Here is a 14,785-nt window from a genome sequence, read left to right as displayed (position 1 = left end):
ACCACTTGAGGAACCACCCGTCCTAACTATGGAAGAGTTGCTCGCGCAGGAACGTGAGCGTCTTCTTAGAGAAGAAATTGATCTTGAGAGGAGCTACAAGATGTGGATGAGAAAAGTCTTTGGAATCAGTCCACCCTAGATTGTAATGGCCACAGAGTAGAATAAGGCTTTGTAAGCCGTAAGATCGTGTAGGATCGTTTCAACTCGTATTAGGGAATCTTGTTTTAAGTCTACTTGCCTTATAGTAGAACTCTATGTTTGTGATTATAATGTCCTATTTATCTATGAAAAGTTTGCTTTATTTTAAGAGTACTGTTGCATACTATATAATCTATTGCGTTTGACTTTTAGAAAGACATACCATTTAGAAAAGGAAATTTTTTTTTAAATGGACTAAAACCCCTTTCAATTTTTACTCGTAGATGGTGAACCGACGCAGTGGACTAGGATATGAGAACGATGAATCCTCTAACCCCAACCTCGACCTAGCTCAAATCATGCAAGCACTCGTAACAGCCTTAAACGCCAACCGCTGAAACCAAAACCGCAATGATGAACCTATGACCCGAACCCGAGCGATGAACGAATTTTGCAAACGTCGACCTCCGACCTTCAACGGAGATACCAACCCCACCGTGGCTGAAACATGGCTGAAGGAAGTCAAGGTGATCCTGGACACCTTGGAGATTACCCGAGATGGAGATCGTGTAGCCTTAGCCACATATCAACTGAAGGGAGAAGCCCATTATTGGTGGGATTTGATGGAGGCAACCCATACCATAGCCACCATGACCTTTGACGAGTTTAAGACCCTGTTTCTCGACAAGTACTTCCCCACCCCTCTTCGTTTGGTCAAGGAACAAGAGTTTCTAAATCTGAAACAAGGAACGATGACTGTTGCCCAATACGTGGCCAAGTTTGAGGAACTGTCCCGCTATGCCCTAGCCGCCATAGCAACGGAGGACAAGAAAGCGAGAAGGTTTGAATGGGGGCTGACAACTGCTAGAAGGGCTGTGGTGTCTCAAGCCTTTCCCACTTATGCCAGTGCCGTGAAGTGTGCTCTTCGGCTAGAGAGTGAGGAAATTGACATCAAAACCCGATGGAGAAAGGCAATAGGCAACATCGGCGGACCAATCCGAACTCAACCTTCCAATAATAACCGCGGACCCTACCCTACCAAACCCTTTACCCCTTCCCCGAACAACCAAACTTGGAAGACTGCTACACCAGGGCGTAGTGAACCGCAGAAGGTCGGCCAATACAAGGCATCAGTCCAATGCTTCAACTATTAGGCCATGGGTCACTTTAAGCGAGACTGCCCCCAACCTCATAGGGAGAGGAATGGGAACTTTGGAGGTCAGAGAGTTCAACAGTTGGGACATGCCAGATTTGGAAAGCAGAACCCCGGAGGCCCATCGCAGCAGCTTAACGGGCAGAATAAGGGGAAACAACCCATGGGAGCACAGCAGGGAACTGGAGGGCGCATCTTCGCGCTATAGTCAAATGAGCAGGAGCAGGATCCCTCTGTGATCCAAGGTACGCTATAATTGTACAGTACCTACGTGCAAGCTTTGTTTGACTCTGGAGTATCACATTCGTTTATATCTTCTGCTTGCGTAACTGCCCTAGCACTAGAAACAGAACCTCTAAGTACAAGTACGAAAGTCACATCACCATTGGGGAGAGTATAACTGTTAATCTAGTGTGTAGAGGGTGCGAGATAGAAATCGCCAACCTACGTCTGACCTACGACCTCAGAGTGATTGACATAGCGAATTTCGACGTAATCCTTGGAATGGACTGGCTATCAGCTCACCGAGCGGTCACAGACTGCCATCAAAAGACGGTGATGGCTCATACCTTTGAAGGGACTCATTTTTGATTTAAGGGGGATAGACAGACAGCAAACTCCACGATGAAAAGGTCAAGGTGGCAGAATCAACTGTTTGGATGGTTAGCTAGTCTCCAAATGGAAGAAATCGACCGGATGTAATTGGGATTACCGCACATTATTTGCGAGTACGCCGATGTTTTCCCTGAAGAACTTTCGAGCTTACCACCTCAAAGAGAGATAGACTTCTCTATAGAACTCCAATCGGGAACAGCACCAATCTCGATGGCACTATACTGAATGGCTCCTGCAGAACTAAAGGAGCTCAAGGCCCAATTGCAGGAGCTGTTGGATAAAGGATTCATCAGACCAAGTACATCACCGTGGGGAGCGCCCGCATTGTTCGTGAAGAAGAAAGAAGGAACACTTTGACCATGTATTAACTATAGGAAGTTAAACCAAGTCACAGTCAAGAACCGATATCCCCTGTCTAGGATTGACGACCTATTTGACCAATTGAGAGGAGCAACCTGTTTCTCCAAAATTGATCTCCAATCAGGTTACCATCAGTTAAGAATTCAGGACAAGGACATCGCCAAGACAGCCTTCCGTACCCGATACGGACACTACGAGTTTGTAGTGATGCTGTTCGAACTGACTAACGCTCTGGCAGTATTCATGTGTCTCATGAACAAGGTCTTTCAGCCCTACTTAGACAAATTTGTAGTAGTGTTCATTGACGACATCTTGATATACTCCGCTAACAAGGAGGAGGACGAGGAACACCTCCGGATAGTGCTACGAGTACTCCAAGATAGCCAACTCTATGCCAAGGCGAGTAAATGCGAGTTTTGGCTGGAAGTGGTTAAGTTCTTGGGGCATGAAGTATCCAAAGACGGGATTGCGGTGGACGAAAGTAAGGTTGAAGCAGTACTGAATTGGAAACAACCGACCTCAGTATTCGAAGTCAGGAGTTTCTTAGGATTGGCTGGATATTACCGAAGATTCATACAGGACTTCTCTACCCTAGCTAAACCAATTACCAGGCTAACTCAGAAAGGAGTGAAGCTGGATTGGAATGAAGCCTGCGAGAAGTCCTTCCAGGAACTGAAAAAGAGACTGACTAGTGCACCGATACTCATCATTCCCGAGCGGGGTGTATATTATACGGTTTACTGCGACGCGTCAAGAGATGGCTTGGGATGCATGCTGATGCAGAATAGAAAGGTCGTAGCCTACAGATCATGACAACTTCGACCGCACGAGAGGAATTACCCCACACACGACCTAGAATTGGCTGCAGTGGTATTCGCCCTCAAATCTTGGCATTACTATTTGTGGGGAGAACAATTCGAGGTCTTCACCGACCACAAGAGCCTCAAATACCTTTTCACTCAGAAGGAGTTGAACCTGAGGCAGTGGTGATGGATGGAATACTTGGAGGACTACAAGTTTACACTTCAGTATCACCCTGGCAAGGCCAATGTGGTAACTGACGCTCTAAGCCAAAAGGATAGGGCACAGAAGGTTAAGACAGCTATTAAGGAATGGGAGATGGTGGATACCCTCAACGAGTTCAACTTACAACCATCATCAGAGATCGGGAACGCTCAGTTATACGCTTTAGTTGGAGAACCGGCACCTCACCGAGAAATCTTACCGGCCCAAACCTTTGAGCAGGATTGTGAGTTTGTTCGATATCGAATCCGAGAAGGAAAAGCGCTACCCAAATGGACAATCGAGAAGGCTAACAGCTTGAGATTCAAGGGAAAGGTGTTCGTACCTAATATTGGGACCCTTCGAGAAGCTGTACTCCGAGAAGCTCACCATTCGAACTTCACAGTTCACCCTGGCGGTGCAAAGATGTATTAGGACCTGCGAAGAACGTACTGGTGGGAAGGAATGAAGAAGGACGTAGCCCAATTTGTATCAACCTGCCTAGTGTGCCAACAAGTCAAGGCTGAACATCAGAAACCGGGAGGAGATCTCCAACCTTTACCAATACCAACCTAGAAATAGGAGCACATCTCAATGGACTTCGTAACTGAATTACCAAGATCCGCCAAGTCCAACACAGCCATTTGGGTAATTGTGGATTGACTCACCAAATCTGCGCATTTTCTACCTGTTAAGATGACAGAGAACGTAGAACAGCTGAGTCTGTTGTACATTGAGAGATTGTACGCCTACATGGAGTACCTATCTCGATAGTGTCTAACAGAGACCCACGTTTCGTATCACACTTTTGGAAAGGATTGCAGAAGGCATTGGGGACAAATGTAAGGCTGGAAGACTGACAAACGGAAAGGACAATCCAAACACTGGAAGACATGCTGAGAGCCTGTGCTTTGAATTTTTCTGGAAACTGGGAGCATCATTTACCGTTGGTAGAGTTCGCCTACAAAAACAGCTATCAATCAAGTATCGAGATGGCACTGTACGAAGCTCTATACGGTCGACCCTGTCGATCTCCAGTCTGTTGAACAGATGCTGGGGAAACAGCATTGATAGGACCTGACCAAGTACGGGATACCATAGAGAAAGTCAAGATCATCAGGCAAAGGATCCAAACCGCTCAAAGTCGACAGAAGAGTTATGCAGATCGAAGGAGCCGACCATTGACCTTTGCAGTAGGAGATCATGTATTCCTAAAGATCAGACCAAAGAGAGGAGTCATTAGATTTGGGAAAAAGGGAAAGTTGTCTCCACGTTATATCGGACCTTTCAACATCGTGGAGAAAATCGGGAAGGTTGCGTATCGTCTAGCGTTGCCGCCACAGCTAGACAGAGTACATAACGTATTCCACGTTTCAATGCTCCGCAAGTACCTCGCGTTGCCCACGCATGTTCTAACTGGGAAGACCTCACCATTGACGAAGACGGGACATACGAAGAAGAACCCATAGTGATTCAGGACCGAAACGAGAAGACAATTCGGAACAAGATTGTCAAATTGGTACGAGTTTTGTGAAAGCACCGCGGATCTGGAGAGACCACATGGGAAAGAGAAGAAACCATGAAAGCAAATTACCCTCACCTGTTCGAATCAGAGCGTGCACCTAATTTCGAGGACGAAATTGTTTAAGGGGGATAGTTTGTAATGACTTTGATTTTTAGTAAATAAAATCTCGTTTAATATTTGAATTATATATTTACTTTTTTATTTTTTTGATAATTCATTATAATTAGATTTTAGTCCTTTGAAATTCCATTTCTTAATTCAAAACCCTATATGGTTAGTATAGTTAGTTTCTAACCAGTTAATTGGAGAAACCAAACTACCCAGTTCCTTTCTCTTTCATCCTTTGGTTAGTAACCGCTAGGGAAACTTGTAACCGTTGGGTAATAGAGTTTTAATGGCCAATAAAGTTTTGATGTGACAAGTCAAGAAAATAATCTTGGGTCATGTCATGTCAACCTTACTTTTTCTTCACCCTTTGGTCCATAATTGTTAGGGAAGATATCACCCATTGGATAATAGCAACTAGGGCTGTTACAAACCCAAGGGAGTTTTTTTTCTGTTCGGGGCGAACCGAACCTAACCGAATGCGGACCAAACCGACCAAACCATATATATTATATATATTTATATAAATTGTTTTAATCTTCTGGCTCTTATTGTTTTGAATGGTTAACTTTTGGCTCTTACTTTTTTTTTTTGGAATTTCATTGCTTGATTTATTTACGTTTTTGCAAAATTTTCCAATCGATTACTCTCTCTGTTCTAAATTATTTTAACTCCTCCAAGTTATATACACTAGTGTAGAAAATATTTCCAATCGATTGAAAAAAAAAGAAGATGGTGGAAGAGAACTTGTAAAAGTTGTAATTGTTTGAGCATACTTGTTGTACGTTTTTTTTTTTCAATTGGTGTTTGAAAAAAAAAAAAAGGTACAAATTACGATGGCCCAAATGTGAAAAAATGGCCCAAACATGGGTGATTAACTTAAGGTTGAAAATTGCCCTAATATGGGTGAGAAACATGTGAAAATGGCCCAAATATGGGTAAAAAAATGGTCCAAACATAACCCATAGTCTATTGTTAGTTTTTAAAAACGGCCCAACTATGGCCCATTTCGGGCAGACCGAACGCCCCGAAATCCCCGACCGAACCGAACTCACCTCGAACCGAATCGAACCGAAATTATTACTGGTCGGGATCGGTCTCCGGATTATATACTTTGAACCCGATCGGGGTGCGGCAAATCCACCCCGAACCGAACCAAACCGACCGAATAACATCCCTAATAGCAGCTATTCTACTAAAATATATATATATATATATGTGTGTGTGTGTGTGTGTGACAAGACTAGTCACATGGAAATCTTGTACCTTGCTTCCAAAAAGTCAACATTGTCATTTCAACATTTCATGTCAATCTTACTTTTTCTTTACCCATTGGGTAACAATTGTTAGGGAAATTATTATTCCTTGATTAATAGAAATTAGACTTGTCAAGTATATATACATATATATACAACTTGATAAGACAAGACATGCCTGGGGTTATAGCCTTAAGCCTATTTATACTTTCCTAGATATATATACATATATATATGTACTTATATATATGCAAGAGAGAGAGAGAGAAAGGGAGGCCGAGAGAGAGAGAGACAGGCCGAATGGGAGAGAGAGAGAGGTGGAGTGTGTGCTTGTGTTTTGTTCTCTTTCACAAGCTACTTAATAGCCCTAAGCCTATTTACTACATGCCAACCCATTAGTAGTCTTCCTAAGTACATCCTAGCCTTTGATTTTGTTCTTTCTTGCAAGCAACCTCTTTTTAGGACAAGACTAGTCAAAAACCCTTTATGATGGCCTAAGATTTGGCCTATAAATGGAAGTGACAAGTCAGGGAAGGCTATGGATTGACTGAAGGACTTGAAATGATAAGTCCATGGAGCAAATCCATGGGGGGATTGGAGAGGGAGAGAGCCGGCAATGGGGGAGGAGAGGGAGCCCAAAAATTTGCTATAAATAGCACCTCATACTGACCATTCAACTCACACCTTCACCTAGAAACTTCTCTGTAAGAAAGTTTGTGTTCTTACTTGTTCTTGCCTAGTTTTTCCTTGTTCTTGAAGCTCTTCTTATGTTCTTCAAGAAACTCATCCCAAACCACCTTTTCGATCCATAAAGTAGAGTAGTTTTAGTCACAATCTAGTTTCGAGAGAAACCTTTCTCTTTCGAAGCTACCGGAAGCTCACCGTAAGAAGTTACTCCCCCCAAACACCAACTTACTTTCCGTAGTCGACAACTACCGCCAAGAAGAAAGGTAGAGTCCCATATACGCTATCTCTAAGTGTATGTAGAATCCCTTTGTCCACTAAACTCAAAGGATAACGTAGAACCGTATGTTGGAAGTATAAGTAGATTCTCCGTAGATAAGGTTATCTATCATTTATAATGTTTTGAAATGCATGATAGTTAATAACTTATTTTCGCTAATGGAAGTATGAGCATGTTGGAATAAATGACTTTTACCCTAATAAACACATGTGCTGTTTTGAATTTCCCACAAAGGAAGAAAGAACGGTTTTGCAAAAGATAAGACTTTATCGTTGATAGAAGTATTCGTATTTTGATCTTTAGATGGTTTTGAGCATGTGTTATGAATTGTTTGCATTACTTGTCTTGTTGTAAAGCATAAGTTATTTTCACTCCAAAGGCATCCGTAAATGTGGCATTATGCTTTAAGTTGTGATTTGAGCATGATTAGTAATATAGAGTTGGATGATCTTGGTAGTTTAGTTTCAAGATTTCATTGAATGATTTATGATTTCATATGTGAAAAGTCCTACCGCGGAGTCTATACATGAAAACGTGACATGAAAATCGAGAAAGTTAGAAACATGACACTCAGGGTGTGGTTAATGAAAATGTGTGTTTCGGAAAGGAAAAATGTTTTGGAAACCGCAATGTGGCCAGACGTGGTAGCCATTGTGTGGTGTGTGTTTTGTGTGCCAATGGGAACTCGGCGCAGCGGAACCATTGTGACGATACTCTGGAGACCGACGCGGCGGAACCGAGGTTGCGTGAGTAGCTTGGTTATCCGCGGAGATGAGCCAATGCAAATTTTGTGTGCCAATGGGAACCCGGTGCGGCGGAACCATTGTGAGGATACTCGGGATACCGGCGCAGCGGAACCGAGGTTGAGTGTGTTAAAATGACGGTTTTGAAAATGTTGATTTGGTTAATGAAAGGTGAAACCAGTGACACGGTCTACGAGGAGTCGCATAGGAGAAACTCTGAAAAATCATGGACACCAACTTTAGTTGAATAATGAATGCGGATGTGTCATTGTTAACTGTTTTGTCGAATATGTATGAACTATGTGGAAATCATTGAAATTGTGATCATTTGTTCGTAAGTTAAGGGTTAAGGGTTAATGGGTATAGGTTACTCTATTGAGCTTTTATAGCTCACAGTGTTATCTTTTGGTGACCCTGACATATTATATTGGTGGCGACACTGGTATAATGTGTCAGATCTTATAGATGAACATGGTGAACTCTACACCTTGGAAGCCTTTGGAGCCGAAGAGCTAGCCAAGATGGAGGAAGAAGCGGAGCAATAGATAGGAACGCTAGTTCCCTCCTTTAATTGAATAAAAGTACTTTTGTAAGGTTTATGATGTAATATTGAGCCGGACTCCATTTATTTGTAACAACTTTGATTTTTAGTAAGTAAAAATTTCGTTAAAAATTTGAATTTTATTTTATTAGTTAGATTCGTTTTCAAAAAAATTTCCTTTTGTATTTCTAAAAATCTGTCATAATTAGATTTTAGTCTTTTAAAATTATATTTCTTGGCTAGAGATTCTACTTGGCAAGTATAGTGAGATTCTAACCAATTAGTTAGAGGGACCTAACTACCAATTCACTTAGTTATGTTCTTCTAACCTTAGATGAGCCTTTTAAACCTTCTTGAACCTTATGAGTCCTCCAAACCCTAGTGGAACCCTTTGGACCTTTAACCTTTACCCATTGGACGATAAAAGTTAGAAAAACTTTTATCCATTGGACAATAGATCTTTCATCCAAGATCTTTTGATAGATTTGTTAAAGTACAAAGATATAGTTATATATAGGTATATATACACATGCCTAAAGGATATATGGTATTATTCTAGTGTATATAGTACCTCACCCTTTCACCCTTTTATCCATTGGTCAATAACCGCTAGGGAAATTATTACCCATTGGATAATAGAATTAGTAAGTACTAGGGTTTTATTTAATAATCATTTCCTAGATTTTCTATGTGATGATATATTTGTATAAATATATATGTGTGTACTTTATAATATAATACCCTAGATTTCCTAAGTGCAAATCTAATTTTTTAATGGAGCATGTACCTAATAGGATTATTTTAATAGGGAATTTTGATCTTCTAAATTTTTTATTGGATTTGAAAATCTACCTAGATTACCTAGTACATACTTATATATATATATATATATATATATATATATCTACACTACCATAGTACTAGAGAGAGAGAGAGAGGGGAGGGCCGAGAGAGAGAGAGAGAGAGAGAGAGAGAGAGAGAGAGAGAGAAAGGAAGAGAGGGAGAGATTTGGTTGTACCTTGCCTTGATCTTCCATGATCTTCTTACATCCTTTCAATCTAGGGTTATATATTCTTTCAAGCAAAAATCTATCCTCCATTGTCCTTATATATTTACCTATTCACACAATCTTTGAACCATCACTCTTTCTCCATCAAATCTTCCAAATCAACTCCAAAGTACCAAAATCTAGCCATGCATGCCTAAGAACTAGGTAGAAGATGTGCAAGCAACCCCATAATCTTTCAATCAAGCTTGACAAGTGAAAGAAAAATCAAAGATATATATATATATATATATATATATATATAGAGAGAGAGAGAGAGAGAGAGAGAGGGGGGAGGGAGGAGCCTTGGCCTATAAATAGCAAGTCATCCCAAGCGTAAACTCACACCTTCACCCATTGCTCCAACTTCTCTCTAGAAACCATTTTCGTTTTTCAGACAGCCTACTACCCTTCGCAAATCCTCATTTTTCTCCTGCTTAAAGTAGTTCTTAGAACCAACTCCCTTAGGGAAAGTTGTAGAGCACTTCGAGACCTTCAAGTTAAACCCAAGAACCACCCTAATCGGTCAAGAAATGACAAAGATACTGACATCCGAAGTTCAGTAAAAATCTCGGATTTCCAGTTCCAGACAGCATACTGTCTCTTCCTTTATCACCATTTTTCTCCTACCTAAATTAGTTTCTAGTATCAACTTCCTTCACAAAAGTTGTAGAGCACTTCTAGAGCTTCGATTTCGACCCAAGAACGATCATATTCGGCCAAAGATTGACCGAGTTACTGCCATCCAAAGTTTGGTCCAAATTTGCAAGTTTCACTACCCGTAGAATTTTCCAACTAGCTTATTTGGCCCCGACTAGTTTCGGATCAAGGTAGATTAATCTCTACTCATTCTCCCTAGTATAACTTTAGTTATTTTTGCTTATGATAAGGCAAGTTAATGTATTAGAAATAGTTAGCAAGCTCGTTTTACTAAAATCTTGAAATGAAATTACGATCTTGTAGAATCATCTTATCCCCTATCTCTAAGTATACGTAGAATCCCTAGACCACTAACTCTACGTATAGAACCGTATGTTAGAAAGTAGAATGTCCTTACTCTTTAGTTCAAAGCATAACTTGAAATATTTTTAAGTAGATAAGGTTATCTATCGTTGATTATATTTAGAATGCATGATGGTTAACAAACTCGTTTTGCTAATGGTGGTATGAACATGTTGAATAATTAACTTTTACTTCAATAAACATATGTTGTTTAGAACTTGCCAAAAAGGAAGAAAGAACAGCTTTCGAAAGATAAGACTTATCGTTGATAGAAGTATTCGTATTTTGATCTTTAGGATGGTTATGAGCATGATTACAAATATAGAATTGGATGATCTTGTTAGTTGAGTTTCAATATTTCGATGAATGATTTATGTATACGTGAAAGGTCCTACCGCGGAGTCTATACATGAAAACGAGATACATAAATCAAGAAAGTTAGAAACATGACACCTAGGGTGTGTTAATGACAAGGCGTGTTCTGAAAAGGAGAAAAAGTTTTGAAACCCCAATGTGGCCGGACTTGCCCATTGTGGGAATGTGTGTGAGTGTTCCAATGGGAATCCGAAAAAGCGGAACCATTGTGAGGTTGTGTGTGTTTCAATGGGAATTCGAAAAAGCGAAACCATTGTGAGGTTGTGTGTGTTCCTATGGGAATCTGGGAAAAGTGGAACCATTGTGAGGTTGTGTGTGTTCCAATGGAAATCCGGAAAAGCGGAACTATTGTGAGTATGTGTGTGTTCCAATGGGAATCCGGATCAACGGAACCATTGTGAGGTTGTGTGCGTTCTCATGGGAACCCGGAGCAGCAGAACCATGGTGAGGAATGGCTTGGTTATCCGCAGAGAGGAGCCAATGCAATTGTGTGCCAATGGAAACCCGGGACGGCGGAACCATTGTGAGGATACTCGGGAGACCGGAACGGCGGAACCAAGGTTGGGTGTGTTAAAAATGATTTTGAAAATGTGATATAGTTATGGAAATGTTGATAAAATGTTGACACGGTCTACGAGGAGTCATGTAGCAGAAACCCAGAGAATCTTGGACACCAACGCTAGTTGAATAATGAATGCGGTTGTATCGTTATCTGTCAAATATGTTTGATCTATGTGAAAATCTTTGATTTTATGGTTTAATTTTTGTAAGTTAAGGGTTAGTGGGTATGGGTTACTCTATTGAGCTTTTGTAGCTCACGGTGTTACCCTATTGGTGACCCTGACATATTATATTGGTGGCGACGCCGGTATAATGTGTCAGACCTCATAGATGAACAGGGTGAGTTGTATGCATTGGAGGCCTTCGGAGCCGAGGAGCTTGCTAGGATGGAAGAGCGGGCGGAGCAGTAGTTAGGAACCCTAGTTCCTTCCCTTGTGTAATGAAAGTATTCTTACGGAGGTTATGATGTAACAAAGAGCCAGACTCTATTTTGAAGTTGCAATAAAATTGTCTATTTAACGTACCCGAAAATCAGGGCATTACATTATTTTTCAATGAAATTGTATTTTTAACGTTCCCAAATTCGGGGCGTTACAACTTGGTATCAGAGCTTTAGGTTCAAAACCTCGGCCATGGGTAGAATGGGTAGAGCCGTAAGATAGTTTAACTGTTGCATAAACGTGAATTGAGTTTAAGTTTACCGTCCCAAATTGGGTGGAATTCTGACAAAACAATCCTCGGATTGAAGCAAAGTGTAGGAATTGGCAGTACCACCGAGCTGGGAATTCCCGAACAATTGGATGATGACTTAAATCAAAGATCGAATGTGGAACTTAGAAACTTGAAAGCATTTTTGGTATTAGTAAACCTTTGTCTAAAAACGTTACTAATTGAGGTTTAAAACTCTTCCTTGTAGATGAATCACATGAGTCCCTATTAAGTCAACCTACTAGCTGAAGCTCACCATCTTACAAGCACCCTAAGGTCAATGACAAACCAACTAGTGGGGGATCCTTACTTCCCCTACGCATTCCCTTACACTCATGACCACTACCAAGAACATGGCACCCTTATACTTCCCGTAAATGAAGAGGTAAATGATGCCGAGGCAGCACCTGTCTTAGTCCAATTAGCTCCTCCCGTAGAAGTGGAGTTCCTAGCTGAGGAAGTTGAGGAGGAACCCGAGGAAGATCCCGAGGAAGAACCTGAAGAAGAGGAGCTCCCCGAGGAGGAACCATTGTATCATAAGGGCGATGAGGAAATGGAGTTTGGGGAAATAGAGCCAGGGTGGGTCATGCCAAACTTCATAGACATGCCCAGAGACTACGATGAAGTACCACCACCACCCTACAAGACCGACATAGGCGCGTATACAGTCAAATTTCCAAACATTTTCTAGACAAGTTAGGAAGGCCTAGCTTGTGGTTGGATTTTTGTTTGTAATCGGAATGCAGTAGGAAGCTTAGGCTAGTAAGCCATCTATGTTGTACTCGTTTCATTTGGTAATGAAAGACTTGTATTTTCTTTTGACATATGATCACTGTTTATGTGTGTACTTGTATTTATTTGTGTGCAATCCACTCATTACACCATTAAGTCTAATATATAATTTTTCCTTATTGTTATAGATGTCGAACATACCACAAGGAGGATGCCCACCTCTCGCTCCACGAGTCTTGGCCAACTACCGGTCATTGCTAGCACTCGAGTACACAGGACCAACCTTCCCATCCGAGGATGACATGGAGCTCTATGAAGTCCCAATCACTTGGGAGAGGCCCCCACCAGTCCCAACGCCCGAGAACATTCCACCTACCCAAGTCCCTGCACCACCTGTGCAGAACTACGAGCAACCATTTGACTATCTCATGTCTGACCCAGAATTGGAGGCTACAATGCTGAATCTCTCCCAGTACTACCTAGGACCACTTGAGGAACCACCCATCCTAACTATGGAAGAGCTGCTCGCGCAGGAACGTGAGCGTCTTTTTAGAGAAGAAATCACTACTAAGAGGAGCTACAAGATGTGGCTGAGAGAAGTCTTTGGAATCAGTCCACCCGAGATTGTAGTGGCCACAGAGTAGAATAAGGCTTTGTAAGCCGTAAGATCGTGCAGTAAGAGCGTGTAGGATCGTTTCAACTTGTATTAGGGAATCTTGTTTTAAGTCTACTTGCCTTACAGTAGAACTCTATGTTTGTGATTGTAATGTCCTACTTATCTATGAAAAGTTTGCTTTGTTTTTAAGAGTACTGTTGCATACTATATAATCTATTGCGTTTGACTTTTAGAAAGACATACCATTTAGAAAAGGAAATTTTTTTTTAAGTGGACTAAAACCCCTTTCAATTTTTACTCATAGATGGTGAACCGACGCAGTGGACTAGGATATGAGAACGGTGAATCCTCTTACCCCAACCCCGGCCTAGCTCAAATCATGCAAGCACTCGTAACAGCCTTAAACGGCAACTGCCGAAACCAAAACTGCGATGATGAACCTATGACTCGAACCTGAGCGATGAACGAATTTTGCAAACGCCGACCTCCGACCTTCAATGGAGATACCAACCCCACCGTGGCTGAAGCATGGCTGAAGGAAGTCAAGGTGATCCTAGACACGTTAGAGATTACCCGAGATAGAGATCATGTAGCCTTAGCCACATATCAACTGAAGGGAGAAGCCCGTTATTGGTGGGATTTGATTAAGGCAACTCATACCATAGCCACCATGACTTTTGACGAGTTCAAGACCCTGTTTCTCGACAAGTACTTCCCCACCCCTCTTCGTTTGGTCAAGGAACAAGAGTTTCTAAATCTGAAACAAGGAATGATGACCGTTACCCAATACGCGGCCAAGTTCGAGGAACTGTCCTGCTACGCCCTAGCTGCCATAGCAATGGAGGACAAGAAAGCGAGAAGGTTTGAATGGGGGCTGACAACTGCTAGAAGGGTTGTGATGTCTCAAGCCTTTCCCACTTATGTCGGTGCCTTGAAGTGTGCTCTTCGGCTGGAGAGTGAGGAAATTGACTTCAAAACCCGATGGAGAAAGGCAACAGGCAACGTCGGCAGACCAATCCGAACTCAACCTTCCAATAATAACTGCGGACCCTACCCTACCAAACCCTTTACCCCTTCCTAGAACAACCAAACTTGGAAGACTGCTGCACCAGGGTGTAGTGAACCGCAGAAGGTCGGCCAATACAAGGCATCAGTCCAACGCGTCAAATGTTAGGCCATGGGTCACTTTAAGCAAGACTGCCCCCAACCTCAAAGGGAGAGGAATGGGAACTTTGGAGGTCAGAGAGTTCAACAGCCGGGACAAGCCGAATTTGGAAAGCAGAACCCCAGAGGCCCATCGCAGTAGCTGAACAGGCAAAATAAGGGGAAACAACCCATGGGAGC

General features: G+C 41.9%; 1 protein-coding gene across 1 annotated transcript; it reads left to right on the top strand.

Annotated features, from left to right (window-relative positions):
* Positions 1 to 13,901: 13,901 nt before the first annotated feature.
* Positions 13,902 to 14,522, top strand: LOC131299662 (uncharacterized). The gene has a single exon (XM_058325243.1). The coding sequence runs from the start codon at positions 13,902 to 13,904 to the stop codon at positions 14,520 to 14,522; it is 621 nt and encodes a 206-aa protein (XP_058181226.1).
* The last annotated feature ends 263 nt before the right edge of the window (positions 14,523 to 14,785 follow it).

The sequence above is a fragment of the Rhododendron vialii genome, chromosome 9a (genome assembly GCF_030253575.1).
Source record: "Rhododendron vialii isolate Sample 1 chromosome 9a, ASM3025357v1".
NCBI lineage: Eukaryota > Viridiplantae > Streptophyta > Magnoliopsida > Ericales > Ericaceae > Rhododendron > Rhododendron vialii.
The sequence above is the reverse complement of the archived record's forward strand: the minus strand, read 5'-3'. Positions and strand labels throughout refer to the sequence as shown.